The 16,848-nt window shown below is 35.6% G+C and overlaps 1 protein-coding gene across 9 annotated transcripts in view; it reads left to right on the forward strand.

Moving 5' to 3' along the window:
* Positions 1–16,848, forward strand: part of ZMYND8 (zinc finger MYND-type containing 8) — a 60,906-nt gene that overhangs the window by 16,196 nt on the left and 27,862 nt on the right. For 5 of the 9 annotated variants that reach the window (XR_012676253.1, XR_012676254.1, XM_075166408.1 and 2 more), the window contains exons 3-6: positions 7,989–8,137; positions 12,695–12,913; positions 13,807–13,920; positions 15,669–15,761. Coding sequence is in view for 7 of the 9 variants with exons in the window: in XM_075166408.1 (XP_075022509.1) it covers positions 7,989–8,137; positions 12,695–12,913; positions 13,807–13,920; positions 15,669–15,761 (575 nt within the window). In the remaining 2 variants the exon portion in view is untranslated. The remainder of the gene's footprint in view (positions 1–7,988; positions 8,138–12,694; positions 12,914–13,806; positions 13,921–15,668; positions 15,762–16,848) is intronic. The other 4 variants (XM_075166410.1, XM_075166412.1, XM_075166415.1 and 1 more) reach the window with 1 other exon arrangement.

Below are 16,848 nucleotides of genomic sequence, written 5' to 3' on the forward strand. Positions count from 1 at the left end.
CTTGCTAACTGGAAACACCATTCAGAATTTTGCGTATTTGACCCACTTGCATTGAGATATCAAGAACCTACTTACATCATAGAAACCTTTTATTAGTGTAACTAAGTCTCAATTTACTGATATCTAATACTGTTCCTGGAAGACTAAAATAATGCTTTCATTGAAAAAGTATGTTGCTGTTTCTGGCTCCTGGAAAACCAAAATGACTGCTAATTTTACCATCTTTGTCACAACTCATGTGGAAAAGCTTTTTTGATTTTTTTTTTTTTTTAACCATTTAAACAAACGTATTTCTGAGTTTCCCTTTTCTCACTTTCTGAAAATTTCCAGAACAGAAAAGTTTTGTTCCACAAGAAGTAAATATTAACACTTTATAACAGCTCATTTTTCATAGAATGTGTATTTAAAATATAAGAGAATTAGGTATAGAACTAATACTTTTCATGAAAGTTTAGTAAACTTGATGTAATTAAGATAAAGATAAGTTTTTTGATTGTCTGTGCTTTATTTTGAAATGTAAAACTTTTCTTCCCTTCCACACCAGCTCAAAAAAAGGGTAATTCTTTGCTGACAGTAAAAAGCTTTTAACCTGCAATTTCCACACTTATTGAGAAGGCTTTTGTTTTATTTGCCTAACCTTTTTGTGAGGTTGAATTTGAAAATCATGACGAATAGTAAAACTGATTTACTCAGGCTTTTCTTAATTGGCTTGCTATCCATTACGCTGAGGATGCAACACTAAGGCAATATATGCTGATCTAAGTCAGACCTGCCATGTCAGCCTCCTTCATGTCAGCCACATTTCCATCCTTTTCCTTTATACTGGCACTGTCAACTTTGTGACTTGTTGATATGCTGATTCAACTGAAATTAATTTTTAAGGTTTTTGTTTGTTTTGTTTGTTATCTAAACCATCTTGCTCCCTGGGTGAACAAATAACAGTGCTGGAGAAAGAAAAAGGGAAGAAAGTCTATCTGTGGAAGGGTACTATGAAGCCTTAACTTAGATCTGTGTAACTTGCTGTGGAATTCAGCTCTTATTAAGGCGTTATTGGTAGAGAAACTAATGCAAGTGTAGTAGATACTTAGAAATACATATGTAGATGCCATTTTATTTTGGTTTTAGTCTGGAATTACTTTGATTGCATTTAGCTTAAGTAAGTTTTTAAATTAAAAAAAAAAGGTATATGGAAAGGAGGGCATAAGGAGGTGTAAGATGTCACTGGCAGTAAGTCTTTGGTACTGAGATTATGCTGTGTTCTTACAGTAAGGCATGTTGATGTTACTTGTTTTCAGGAAGAATTACATTTGGGTATCATGGGAAAAGCAAGGAAAACAACATTTTACTTTTACGCATTTTCTGAGTTGGCACCTGCTTCCATTGAGAAAAACGAGACTTCTTAATTAATTGTCAGGGATTGTTGCTATTGAATGCTTACAGTACAGCACTTGGCAATGTATAGAACATAGAAAATATGGTTGTGGTCTATGCTCCATATGCTGCAGCAAGATAAGATCCCTGATGTACGATAATAACACACTTTTCTTGTTTTTATAGTTTTTTTTAAGCTGAATTGTATTGTCACTATCTGCTGTGATAACATAGTTTATCTGCTTAAAACTGTGTTACCATCACATTAAATTTACTTCTAAAATAGTCATAAAATGTGAAATTAAGTTGCTTTAGGGTTTAAGTATGCTTTAGTCTGTCTCCTGGGAGCAGTAGTTACTAATCCTTTAGTCACATGATGGCATACTGAAACAAACTTTAGGTGAAGCTCAGGTTAGCTTGTTGTTCCTCAACAAATGGTTTGCGAGAGCACTCACAGGTTCTTATGTCAATCTTGCCAACATTATAGAACAACTGATGATAACGTAGTGATGTAAAAACAGGTAGCTTTTAATGAAAATCTAAAAAGTTATTTCAAGTGTCTTTTTTCATTTGCGCTGGAAACGTGATTTTGAAATAATGCTAAGAAAGCAAAACCACACACTGAAAAATCAAGAAATAAGTGGAGTAAGGTTGCTTGGCGAATTAATTCATTAGTACAATTGGTTTATCAGCGAAATGTTAATTTAGTATTTTACTGTAATGCCCTTCATTTAGTACACACAGCACTTAATTTCTTATTAGCCTTCTGAGTGCTGAGTAAGTGCTAGTGATCTCAGCCTTTTCAGTTAGAAAAGGTGGGTGCACAACGTGATGCCTATTGGAAAAATTTGGTTCAGGTTGACTTGCTCAGTATATGATAGGAGTTTTGTAGAAGAAGCAGGGAGATTACAGGGATATGTGCTAACTGGTGATGAACTGGAATGGTGAGATACTCTCCAAAGTGAGATCACTGTTGCTCGTTAAGCACCTTTTTAAAAATATTTGACGTAGAATAGATCACACAAATTCTCGCTGTTCCTTTTTGGAACAGGAACTTGAACCCACCTCGTAAGTAACTGTCCTGGTCACCAAGTTATTGCATAGTTTAAATTTGGTCTTTTTTGTTCTTTCCTCTTGGATATGTTTCACTTTGTTCGAATAATAAATATTAAGTTAAACTACATTGGGGAAGTGATCCAAGTTAAAAATTAACTTTCCTCCCGACAGGTTATTTTAACAGGGATAAATTTCTTGATCTGGTTCACAGCACAGCTACGCAAACTCTGCTAACACAGCTGGAGGAGCCAAGGAGGAAGAAGAGGCAGTGTGCGCTAAACGGGGCACTGCTGTTGAAAGAAATTCACACAAAATGCAACTTGAGCATGTTTTATTTTAATTAGAATTGAAAACTATAACTCAAACAATTTAAGTAGGTGCTACCATTCTTATTTTACTTGAATTGATTTAAAAGATTGTTCATATTACTAGGTCCCTCATGGATTGGTAAGTTCGCAACATATAGTGATAGTTAAAGACATTGGCCTATTCCAGTAGCACAACTACATCTGAAAGAAAATGCCTGTGCATTGCTGTTTTGCTGTCTATTCCTTAACTTTTCCAGTTACATCTTACATTGCCTGAAGAAAATGTGCATTTCAATAACTTGCCAGTTGAAAAAAAAAAAGGTGTATTTCAGGTCAGGTTTTGTATGTTGTCTATGAGTCACCACTAGTTTATTTGAAAATCCCTAGTATGCTCAGGCTTGAACCACAGAAGAAAATTACACTAGTTAAGTAGTTTTTTAAATCACTTAACCAAGCATATATGTCTGTGTGATCATTTGGTTAAATCGGTATTGAACCAGTACCTTTTGGATTTGGCTGTGACTGAATTGTAATTCAGTTGTGGTTTAGCTAATAACAGTTTTAGTCCTTTTTCTGACCCTGAATCAGTTAGTTTAGGAAAAAACAGCATTTAAAAGTGAGAAACATCACATTATGAGGGCAGGCCAACGATGAGGAACTTTACACCTGATTTTCTTTTTTTCATACTTGGAGCCGAGGCACAACACACAGTGTCACAGGCAGCTTCTTTGTAATGCCCACAATCTGAGGCTGAAGAGCTGAAAGGAAACCCGTGCGCTCCACTGGTGGCAGTTTTATGCCTGGGAGTAAGAAATGGAAGCCAAAGGGCAGAAAACTATGCTCTCCTGTTACGCTCCTGGTTTAAGCTGTGCCTGCATATGTACAGTCTGGAAATAAAACCCTAAGTCTCTTCAGTGAGTTATGGTGAGGGCTTTATTTGCGGGAGAGAAACTCAGGCTCAGAGATCCTTGCAAGTACTTTGAGGATGTTGCTTGCTGTAGAGAGAGACAATTCTGCAGATCTCTCTGCATTGGGAAAACAAGGATTAAAGCACGGTCAGCACTTCACAGTAAGAGTAGTTTACTTATGACTGCCTTTAGGAATGTATGGAAAGTCCCTGTTGAGAACTCCAAATTATAATAAAGAAACAAAGACTTATGTTGTACATTCTGTTCTGAGCCATGTGGTGACGGAAAGATGAGACAAGATGTGGTATGATGCTGTTCTTGCTGATCACTGTGAATGCAAACAGGTCCCACGCTGAATAAGCTCCGTTCTACTTTAATGAAAAAAATAGAATTCAGAGCTTGTTTTGGTTTGGGGTTTCATTGCTTTGGTTAAGTTGTCGGTTTTGGTTTAGCTGGTGCTGATGCTGCAGTGTTTCTTCCAGGATAGCTGTATTGTCTCAGCTCTCTTGGGATATATGAAGCATATGCCAGCCAAAGGAGTTCTTCTGCCACCTTCTGTGCATAGTTAGTTAAACTGAAAAAAATCCCTAGTCTTCTGTCAGCATAATTGTACCTGTATTAGGACTTTTATTGTCATAATTGCTTAAGGAGGGGAGGAGGCAGACATTATATTTTTCACACATTTAGGTGACATACCTTACCTGGCAATTCTTTGTATTGTCAAATCAATCTAAATTTTCGCCTAAATGGAGTGGGAGGCAGATTTGTTTGAATTGAAACAAGTCAAGTAACAGTAATGGTCTCAGGCACATTGCATTGGTTTAATTCAGCCTAGGCATGTCAGAATATAACGGGTCCTAAATGCTGCCTACCAGTATAAAAGGGGGGAGCAGTGAAAAGGAAAAAAAAATCACATTCCTTAGTGTCAAAGAAAACTCCAAACATGAAAAGTTTTTGTTTGTTTGTTTTAAAGGAGCTTAACTACATTTTGCCAAAATTTTATAACTTATGTCAACAGAAAGGTTTCTCTGAAAGCCAACACTACATTTCTGCTAGGGAGCACTGCTGAAATAGCTGTGCCTACATAACTCTACTGGCAGACACTTTTTCTAGGGTTGTTGAAATTACGTGTGGTGTTAGCCTGGTGCAGCTCTTCTAGATGAATAAAACTCAGGATGGGCAAATGCTCCTATATTTCTCTTCCCTCCCTCAATTATATCTTCTTCCATCTATCTTTTCGCATATTTTTCATATTTGTTTATAGTTTTCTTGATTCTTAATCATTATCTTGACACATTATCTAGCTTTTGGTCAATCAGAAGTCACCATATAGCACCAAGTTTTCCGTAGAATTGTGTAGAAGGCGGTCAAAACCACTGTTTCTTTCTGTGCAGTTATATATTTGAGGAAAAAAAATTAAAAGCTTCAGGAACTGAAAAAAATTGTAATGTTCACAGCTGATTAGGTAACAATTACATCTTTCATGTGTCTGGACCCATCTGAAAAAAGTGTCATGCTAACTATAGTAGGTAAGACTGGTATTTTCACAAACTAATGTAGACCAGTACAACTTCTCTTGCACAAGAGGAGTTCCTCCACTACACCTTTTCTATCTTTCTTTATATTTTCTTCCATATATGTAAATAGCATATGTTCTTGAAATGCAATTTAGTCTAGAAATATCTTTTCACATCACTTCTTGAGCTTGCATCATGAATAAGTTTTAGTGGCATCATGGGGTTTTTTGAGCATATTTTTTCAAAATGTTTTGCTATGTTAATAATTCTGTGGCTTCTTGACATCATTTCACTCTTTCCACTAAATAATTTATTATTTTCAATAAACTTAAGCATATATGCAAGCATTCCAAGGTTAACATCAAGATTACATTGTATGTATCACTCCTATTTTTACATCAGTATCATTTGCCCTTTTTCACAACAGAAGAAAATCATTTGTTCATAGTTAGTTCATGCTCAACTATTGTTCCAAATACTTTTTTTCTATTTCTAGAAAAGTGTGTAGCTTGTCAATCTTATCTCCTTTTGTGCAAATCATTATTGCAGCCAATTTTTATTTCACCTTATTGACTGCTTCCCCTCCGCATTTGCACAAAATATAGAAATCGCGTAGAAATCTGATCCAGTTTTTTATTGTGCCATAGACCCTCTAAGATTTGTGCCATGTGACAAATTATCTTACTTTTGAATGGGATTCAGTGTAACTTTTCAATTTGACAGGGCATTATTCTGAATACGGTTTTAAGCTAAACTCTGTTGTATAGCTCACTTGTAAGACTGTCTAATGAGGAAGTCTCAGTGGCCATATTGTGTGTTAAAATCATTCCCTGAGAGGAATGTTGTAGCTCAACAAAATTGTCTCATTCAATAAATAGTTAAAAGTCAGACTGGGAGCTGTGGGAGTAGGGAGGCATTTGTGGGAGAAAGGTGTTTGTCCAATGCCTATATGAAATGGTCTAGTGCTGTGGTTTTCAGTGTTTTTCTATTTGGGGAACTTTCAGTATTTTTTGGAGGACCTTTTTATAGTTAATTTACATCTATTGACAATAGACATTGCTCTGATAAGTTGATCCAGTTACTGGTACCTCTGTTGTTCTGGTACCTCTGACGTTCATTGGAGACTTCAGGTGAAGTGTTTCAGTGAGGTTTTGGTGACTTGGCAACCAGTACAACTGCTTTGGTGAGTGCAACACAAGCATTTGTGTGGCTGTGCAGTGAATGGGGTCATAAAAAAAATTACTCAGAAAAAAGTTATTTTTCAGACAGGTTTTATTCTTCAATTGTGCAGCCACAAAACATTAGCACTAGCACATGTGAGTAGGGGATTGAAAATATGGGGGTGACTTTGGGAAGGTTTCAGTTGTTTCCCTTTATGATATTGATGACTTCTGACCCCTATGGTTTTATCTATCATTTTGTTTTGTTGCATGCATTAAAAGCTTAAGGAAAAATTAAACATGTTAAACAAACTCTCTTGAACTTTCACCTGTATTTTGTCAAGATTGTTTCACTGTTCTATGATTGTCTATTACAGCTGATTGCATACTTGTTTCTTTTGAAAAATGTCAGTAAGTTCTTTGTAATTGAGCTGAGGATTCCATATTCATTAGGAATCATTTAAATTTTGTTCTGAGAAAACGAAGTTGCAAATGCTCTTATTTTTACCTAGGATATTTCTGATGAGCTTGTCAGTGATTTTTTTAAAAGTGTATTAACTCTTTTAAGACTGTAAATAATTCCTTCTGAATATTCAAACGAAAACAAAACAATGACCAAGTAAAAAAAAAAAAGATGAATTAAAAATCTTGGAAGAATGCAAATAATTTAGCATAATTGGCGGAGTGAAGCAAACATGAAGATCGTCATAATAGATATTAATTTGGTAAAGCTATATCTCAATTTACTTTTAATTTTGTAAAGAATTTTGCACGTGTTTCATAAAACGCAATTCAGAGCCATCAGGGCTACTTAAGTTGCTGGTGTGATGAGTTTACACTAAGGTGACAATCCATGACTTCGAGCAACTGAGACACAGGCACGTGCTCCCTTCTGCCAGGTTTGTTACTTTGGATAGTAACTTCAGGCATAGATGGAAGCTGTGACTTATTAAACTGCTCTTGTAATTTGCTTGGTTGAATGTGAGAGCTCTGACTGTGAGAGGCACTGAAAAGTTACGTCACTTTCTGTTTGTTGCTCTATCTTGCTGTCAAACGTTACTACTAGACTGGGAGTCTAGTCTTAATTTTATCTTTTTACAATCCAATTTAGCAGGTACTACAAATAACTAAGTATTTGAGGTAGTATACTTATTTTCAGACTATATGACAATTTCATTTTTTCTATTGACATATTTCAATAAGTTTATTTAAATATGGGACATAATGATGAGGACTGACTTTCCTCTTACCATGTTTTGACTTCTGTTGCTTATATTCCTAAATTACATGAGTGAAACTGTCAGGAACTATTAACGTTGTTTCTCTGCTTTTGAAATGTATGACATGAATTAGCATAGCACTCTGTTAAACTACAGAATATAATTGTTGTTATACTTCAAAAGATACTAAAATTTTAGATGAGATGAATGGCCAAAATGCTGTGGGAAAAGAAAAAAATACTTAATGTTAATCTAAATTACTGAAAATTCACTTAACAGTGGTATTGCTTAGCAAGGCTGTGCTTCCAGTTTTATCAGTGACTGTGTGAAAGACAATTGATAATTTTTATTCTGTTCAGTGAAGAAGTGTGAGTGACAAACCATAACCTTGTTTAAATGTTTTTCATCGATATGTACTCTTCAATCATATTGTTTGTATCTGTTACAGATCCTGGCTCTGCCGAACGCACAGCACAAAAAAGGAAGTTTCCCAGCCCACCACATTCCTCTAATGGCCACTCACCACAAGATGCATCAACAAGTCCTATAAAAAAGAAAAAGAAACCTGGTCTATTGAACAGTAATAATAAAGAGCAGGTAAGAGAAGTCATGGTCTTGTTATGCTAGAATATGAAACAATGAAGGATGTAAAGACAGCTGATCAGGAGCTCTCTCCTCTTTAGGAAGCTCTGTTTTTGTACTCTAAGAAGTGGATATTCATTTTTGAACGCAGTGGGTGTAGGAGTTGGCATTATAAGTTGGATTTGGGTGTTCTTTTATTTTTGTTTTACATCTATATGTGACTTGGTTTTTGATTTTGTAAAGCTAATAAGGTGTATAACCAATAAATGCAATTTTGAACAAAAGGATTATGAAGGAATATAATAACAATAGCAACAACAACAATAATACTTGTTATTAATTAAAACCATTAAAAGGAAATGTTCAGGGGCGTGATATCCTAGATTAAGAAAGATCTCATAATGTCGGTGGAAGTCTCTCACCTGCTTTCAGTCCTACTGCCAATTATTAACAAAAGTCCAGCTCCTTTCTTGGTACTCTGCAGATTCTCTTCCCTTCCTTTAAATTGCTGGGCAGTGTACACTCCTACTAAACTAGTTAAATCAAAGGGTCACACTGACAGTACTCTTCATTCTTCATGCTTGAAACCTTATTTTCAGTGTCTTCTGAATACTGAATTTATAGCATTTGTTGTAGTTCCTAGCAGAACTTGACTCCAGAAGACTGACAATTTCTGATTCATTGCATGATGCAAGTGAAAGAATTATGTGAAGTGTACTGAATAGCAAATGCTGTAAAGCACCTGCATCGTCTTGGAGGAGATTACATGAAAGCAATCTTTAGCCTTACTGAAATTATTTCTCATCTAATTTAATAATGACATACCTGTGTATTTTTCAAAGTGCTTTTGTGTGTCAATGTATTTTGCCAGGATCATATAAACACAGGATTAAGTTCTGGTGTAACAGCATCCACATTACATATCATCCTGGTACAATTGCACTGGTTAAGAAAGAAAGTGAAATTCCTAATCACTGCAGTTGTCCTGGAACAAAGACTGAATAAATCAGGCCTTGCTAGAGAACAGTCTTACAGTGTCAAGCGCATTTTATTTAAGGATAATTGGGAGGTCTAGTAATAGCATGTGTAGGCATGCTTGCACTAGTTTAATGTGGCCAGTTTGGCTTTTACTGAGCTTCACTGCAGGCTGTATAAATTCCTCTACATCCTGGATTTTTACTGGGGAGATGTTGCCCCACTGAAATCTGAGCGTCTAACTGTGCAGTGTAGAGATAATTTTACAAACAGTGGAACTGAATCTTAGGGTATTAATTTCCACTTCTTATTCATGCATTTAAAAATATATATGAAAACACAGTTGCAGTTGTTGAACTTGATACATTCCCCTCGGTAAATCGTTTTATGTTTTCCAGGTATCTCAGACCTGAAATATTACAGGATAGAATAAAGTTGTATGTCTAATGAAGAAAAGCAAACAGACTTGCTTATTTTTCTGTATTTGTTACAAGTTAGCAAGAAAATATCATCTGTTTAGTTTTGTTTACTTTTACGAGTTGTTTCTAATTTAATATTGTCTTGCATGTCAAATTTGAAATGGCCATGCCTGAAGATGATTGTTTCTAAAGTAGGTGCAAAGCTCTGCTCTATATGGTAGTAGGAGTTGTTAAAGATTCTTTTACTGCTGAACAGATGTGAGCTAAGCATACAGTTTTGCTCTCAGGTTAAGTTTCAAGTATAATGTAGCTGATAGCTGTGGTTCTGATTGGCTAATAAATCCATTTTGAGGTATGACAACATCACTGGAAACCTCCAACTTAATAGTCTACATTACAAAGTGTTTTGTAATATTTGGGTATTTCAAGATACCGTTACTAAAGTTATAGTTGCATGAAACTTTGTATTAATGTTGTGGATGCAGTAAAAGATCTTCACAATGGTGCCAACGGCTATTTAAAGTTTGCTATACAAGCAAAGAATTATGGAATTGTAGAATGTAGCTAAGACAGGTTAAAATCAGGAACTTCTGACACTTAATTGGTCAGTTGTAATGTAATTGAAGTTGTCAACTTGTTTTACTACTAGCTTCAATATTAATTTAAACTGAATATAAATAGTGATCTTTTTCTCCCCAAAACAGCACTACAATACTGTTGTTTTTTCTTCAGTTTTCGATGTCATTCTACAGGTCTTAATAACTTTAATAAAGACTTTAAAACAAGCTACTACCTATTTGAGCTTGAATTGGCTAGTTGTGAAACAGTTGAGAAAACAAAGCTTTTCTTTCATAACTGTTAAAATTTAAACTCTTAAAATATTTTGCTCTGATTAGAACAAGTGAAAAGGCCCTTTGATGCAGTTGAATCATTCATTTTCAGTCTTTTAGTTTTGTTGTTTGGATCTTTTTTGAGTCTCAGAACCTCTTTTTTTTTTTTTTTTGTTCTTATCTTAGCTTAGATAAAATGCGGTGATAGATGTCTAAAAGATATAAGCATCCTCGAAGAGAAAATTAATTCCTCTCATACTTGAGCAAAAATGGACTCCTGTTCGGTTTGGATGTTATGAGGTCATTTCTGTGGAATAGTTTCACAGGTTTTATATTTGTCTTAAAGCAGTATCTTTGATTCTTACGAAGTTAGTGTGGATATACTGCTTATACCCACTTCAAAGTCAGAATATGTTATTAAATTCTTCTGGTAATTTCCTTTATCTGCAGTTGAGGAAATGACCCATAGCTGCATCTCCACGTATACTCTATTGAGATTTTGGTCTTACAGCTGTGGTGCATATAGCTGCAAACAAAACATGTTTCTGCACTGTAAATTGCAACTTTCCCTTTTTCATTTTGGGTTTCCATATGGCTTTGTATCTGTTTGAGTGATTGTAGTAGTAATACATTTGAAATGTAGTTAAAGCCTTATGCTGTCCCTCTTACTCCACAAGATCTCATAGAACCTTTCTTCTGAAAGTCTTGTCATGTTATATGATTAAATGTATATACAGAGAAAGTACAGAAAATAACACTTTGCTCGTTTCTGTGGTGGGAACAAAGTATCTTTTTAGTAGCTGTATCATCTGTAGAACAGGAAATGAAAAACACCAAAACTTATAGAAATTCAAGAAATTTTAGGTAGCAGAATGCTTTGGGAATGTTTGTGGGTAACATCCTTTCTTTGCCTAAAATATTATACAGTATTAGATAATTGCAGATGATACCTCTTCTGGTGTACCTTTTGAGATAAAACATCTTCAGCTGGGTTGTCACTTCTGCGTCAGCTAATTTGACCTTGAAGGTCCTCTATTAATGCAAATAATTAGACCTTGTCCTTTGTAACTTTAGAAATCTAGAAATATCACTGTCCAAGCTGGCATGCTAGTGGTTTCTGGTGACATTAATTTATGCTCTGTGTGACTAATTTTGTACAGGATGCTGCAAAGGTATGGAACATGCATATGCTTGCACTGTTCTGAGTCACACGGGCATGTGACAGCTCAAGGGTCTAAGAACTTGCAGATATGTAAATGGTGTAGGATGCATGCAAAATTACCTGAGAACCAAACAAAATGGTTCTGCAAACTACAAGCATTTGGATAGTTACAAGTAATGTCATGAGCAAATGGTTTTACATCAAACAAAAAAAAATCACAGTAAATAAACTGCCTAAAACTCAAGATTGTTTCCCTCCATGCCCTCCTCAGCAAACCACCCCTATAATTAATACCAAACAGAAAACTTAAGTTCCCTTGTCATTAATAAATAGAATGTAGTTTTCCAATAAGTGTTAGCAGCTCTTCAAAGCTGATCTAACAAACTTTAGGTATAAGGGGACCCATTTTAGCCATCCCAGGCTTTTCGCTTCTTGTGTTTTGGCATCAGCTGTGTCATCTTTGAGCTGTCTGGGGCTCAAGTGGAAGACTAGTTCGTGCAGTTTATAAAGTTAACACTGTTTTCTAGTGCAGGCAAACCAGTGGAAATTGAGTGTCTTAAATTCTGATATGCATTTAAATGGTGGATTAAATCTCTCCCAGTGTTCCTGCTCCTGTAGCGGAGGTGGCTGTTCAGGATGTGAATTTGTTCCTTTGTCATCCTACTCTACAGTTTGCCTCATTAATTAAAATCAGCACTGGCTTGCTTCATTGTACAAAGTTGTGAACTGCTGCAACTTAGGACAGATTTGCATGGTGTTCAATTTCTTGTTTCAGGACTAACTTCTTCAGTTGTCCCAGGTTTAGCCGCCACTAAATATCTCAGTATTTAGCTTGCACGGCCCCATGGAATTCTGAGTTTAAAGGACCTAATAGCTTCTATAGCAATACTTCTTTCTTGAAGATAAAAGTGTTTACTGATGTTTGTTGGATTGCATGTCTTGCACTTGATGCCCTCACTTGTCACAAAATTTTATTTTCCGTCTTGAATGTAAGCTGGCATTTGACATCTGAATAAAAAGTAAACCTCTTTATGAAAGATTTTGTGCAATGAACAAGATACTGTGCTTGCATAAATGTTAATCAAACTCTGTAAATTGCTGTTTGCTTATATATTATGAATATTATTATTTGAAAAAATGCAAATTTGTTTTGAAACCAAACCTGTTTTTCTTGCCTACATTTCAGTCAGAACTAAGACATGGTCCGTTTTACTATATGAAGCAGCCACTCACCACAGACCCTGTTGATGTTGTACCACAGGATGGACGGAATGATTTCTATTGCTGGGTTTGTCATCGGGAAGGCCAAGTCCTCTGCTGTGAACTCTGTCCTCGGGTTTATCATGCTAAGTGTCTGAAACTGACAGCGGAACCAGAGGGGGATTGGTTTTGCCCAGAATGTGAGGTTAGTTTGATATAAGGAGTGGATTTCTTTCTTGTTTGTGAGATATAAGCAGCTTTTTTTGCATTCTGAAATGTTTCTGGCTTATTCCTATATTGCCTCTTGGTAAAGGTACCAGAAAAATTTGTACAGAGGAGGAGGCATCCATTGCTGCTTCACCACTTTTTCTGTGTGCGTACCTGGATTGTGTTTGCCTGCTTACCATGAGTCTTCAACTTTGTGTTTCCATCTCTAGAGAAGGCACCATTTCAAAGAGTGATCTCTTCATCAGGCACCTCTAATTCTGAAAACATTCTGCAGTTTTGACTAGTTTAACTTGTGCTTCTTCTAGTGGGCTGATCAACTCTGCAGCAGTGCAGAAAAAAATTCCACTGTAGGGTCTACATAAACAAGTGGGTATTTTATTACTATTTTTTTCTGCAGGGCTGAGGAAGAATTTAATCATTCCTCTCCAATGATTCCTGGGGAGAGAATACTTAGCATCAAAGTATCTTTAATGAAAGCAAATTGGTTTACTGCATGTTTTTCTTTGATCACTTATTGTATTAGAGCCCAGGTGACCTTCTCACTCATTCACATTGCTGTGAACCTGCATTGTATTTGGGAATTTTAGGTATTCACACATTCACTTTGCGTGCTGTTGAAGATGATGGATAATTTTCTGGTCTTTTCCATTTTCTTTTTTTTTTTTTTTTAATTTTTTTTTTCTGATTAACATACCCGGAACAAAACCCAACTAAAACAAGCATCTGAAGTACTTATACTGCATCATCAGAAATGTTTTGTTTCTTGTAAGATAGTTATTATCTTCCATTTGAATGCTAGAATGTTTCAGTGGAGGAGAATTTACCTCAGAAATGTTTGCTGACAAAATATTTTTTAATCTTAACTTTTAGAAAATCACAGTCGCAGAATGCATAGAAACACAGAGTAAAGCTATGACAATGCTCACCATTGAACAGCTATCATATTTACTGAAGTTTGCACTACAGAAAATGAAACAGCCAGGGGTAAGGAATATATATATTTTTTTTTTTAATGCTTGGATCATATGTTTGTCATAATCCTGGGTTTTGCTTCCTTTTGTGGATTATGAACCTAACTTATTTTATCAGATTGTCTGTGACAGCTTCTGTGCTGTCTGCCACCTGTCTAGTACAGACAGATTAGTTTAGTCTGTATATACTGTTTTGGAGTGCATTTAAAATGTAGTTTCTTGTTGTAACTTCTGGATGTAGTTTCAGTAGGTGTAGTAAAAATATAATGTGGCTTTCCAGTGGGATCTGGTGGTTTCTCACTCACCAAAGATGGAAAATGCTGTGTCTGAGATACAGGGGGAATGAGGAGACATGATCTTTTACCAATGCAGTTGGCATATGGGTAGGAGCCTTAGGCACGGACACTGTTACATTATTGATTATAGCTGTTGAAAACCTAGCTTCTATCTATTAGTAGAAATTGTTCTTACCACGAAAGTTAGTTGTATCATATACTTCTGAAACGCGGAAGAAATTTTCCTCAGTGTGGTGAAAACCTGTGCCATTAATTTTCATGCAATATGAGGCTGCTGTTCTATGAATTTTTATCACGGAGGTAAAATTGCTTTTCCTCCAATTTGTACCTATCTTCTAAGTCTGTCTTAGACTCAGTTCTCAAAATCACCATGCCTCAAAGTTTCAGCTATTCCAGTCACTCATTCTTGCTTCTAAGTTTCAACAGTTCTGGTCAGTTTTTCTTCACCATGCAAGCATTGCCTAGTTTTCACATGGGTGAAGAAAACAGTAAATCAAAATATGATGCGATGAATTACCAAGGGTTGTCTTAACTCCTGTTGCCTTCTTGTTCCCGTTTGTAAGCAGGGAGAGTGTCTCTGTGCCTGCATTGTTATAGTAAAATATGTTGGGAAAAATAGATGTGCAGAATCATGGGCTCTCTGTAACTCTGCTCTCTCTATGATAAGTATTTTAGCGGAACAATAGTGGCAATTTCTGGGAAGGTTACTCTTAAGTACTGACAGATTTTGTCTCTTGGAATCGTTTTACTCTGGAGTGATAAATACTATCCTATTAGATGGAGCCATTAGAAGCTTTAAGTGCTGCTTTTCAGAAGCAAAGTGTCAGTGTTTGTTTATATTGAATTCACAAAGTGTTTTGAAAATGTGGTTAGAAAGCCAATGTTTAATGAATGCCATTGAGGTATTTTGCCCTTTAGGCATTTTACTAATAATCTGTTGTTTTGGTACCTGAGTACTTTAATTGGTTGTGTTTGAAGAATTGCAGTCCCTCCATATTAGCAGATAAAATGTAGAGTCCCACTGATAAAAGTTTGAATGTGTTTGCATTACCAAGCCACCATTGTTTTGAAAGTTACAATGCTAATGAGAGTCTGAAAAAGAAGTATTTGTGAGTCTAGTGAATTGGAAATTTACTAAGTGTCTTTATTCTGCTAAAAACTGTTGAGCCTCATTTGATACTCCTCACAAAAAAAACCCTACTATAAATAATAAGAGTACATTTTACAAAGCCCCAAACTTTTGCAATTCATTACTTCCAGCATATGAAAAATCAATTAAGTGAGACCTTTTAGTTCCTCTTGTTCTGCCAGTACTTTATTACTTCACAAAATTTTATAATTACTTTTAAAGAATTTTCTCTGACATCACAGTTGGACATAGTATTAGAAACAGAACGAATATTATGTCATTGATGAAACTGTTCAGTTTTAATAAGCGTTGTGATTTTTTTTTTTTCCCGAACAGACAGAGCCATTTCAAAAGCCAGTTTCACTGGATCAGCACCCAGATTATGCAGAATATATCTTTCATCCAATGGACCTTTGTACATTAGAGAAGGTTTGTATGAAGCTAAGGGAGGAAGGTTTCTTGAGTTTGATTGCTATCATTAAGATTTCTGGAGTGTTTGATGGGAGGGGGAGAGAGGTCGCTTGAAATTATTTTGATGCTTTTTTTTTGGTTATTATAAATGCCAGTTCAGTTACAGCTTAAACACAATCATATGCCAACTGAACAAGTCCACTATTTTGTCTGAACCAGTAACAAATGCTCAGAAAAAACGGTATGAGAAAGACAAGCTTACACTGATGACTTCCTCCTGTATAAATTCATCTAATTCCAGGAATGGTCCTGTGGGGAGACTTCGTTAACCAGAGTTTGCATTTGATCATCGTGTTTGTAAGCTATTAACAGATCACTGGTCCATTAATTTGGGACCATTTAAGTGTATATCCAGGGGTCATTCCAGACTCATTTTACTGATCATTCAACAAATACTGTAATCTCCACTGCACCTGAGGTGGGGAAGAAAAAAGAAACAGTCAAGAGGTGCACAATGGGACTTTCATTCTCAGTTCGATAATAACTTTAAAGTTTCAAATAATGAAGAAGTTCTTCATTCTCCACTGCTTAATGAAGAGTGAAGCATTGCAGAGTTTTGTTCTGCCTAGAACCTGGTGAAGAGACAGCAAGTTTTCATTCTCCATGTCTTTAGAGTGGAGGTTGATGTCTTTATGGTATAAAGGTGTAACAAATCCATGTGACTGATTTTATCTAATCAAATTACTTTACCCAGTGGGTAGACTGAAATATCAAACATACTGTCTTATGTACTATGACCAATAATTTTTTCTGGGTCTTGTAAAAATTAAAAAATAAAAATGCTGTGGAGCAATAATGTGTCAGTAGAAGAAATCAAGGACTCAGTTTTCTGAAGAGTCATGGAGTGGAACACTGTTTCAGGAAATGAACACTTTTTTTTTTAAATGTTAAAGATGCTGATCTAAATAATTCATTATTTAGAGTTAATTTAGACAGTTCATGCCTTTTCAGGGCAGTCAAAAGACACCCTGAATCTGACAGATTCTTAAGTATTTAGAATCATAAGCCTTACAGTAAATAAGTAGTTGGTTGTGTTAATTGTAGG

The sequence above is a fragment of the Calonectris borealis genome, chromosome 17 (genome assembly GCF_964195595.1).
Source record: "Calonectris borealis chromosome 17, bCalBor7.hap1.2, whole genome shotgun sequence".
Taxonomy (NCBI): Eukaryota; Metazoa; Chordata; class Aves; order Procellariiformes; family Procellariidae; genus Calonectris; species Calonectris borealis.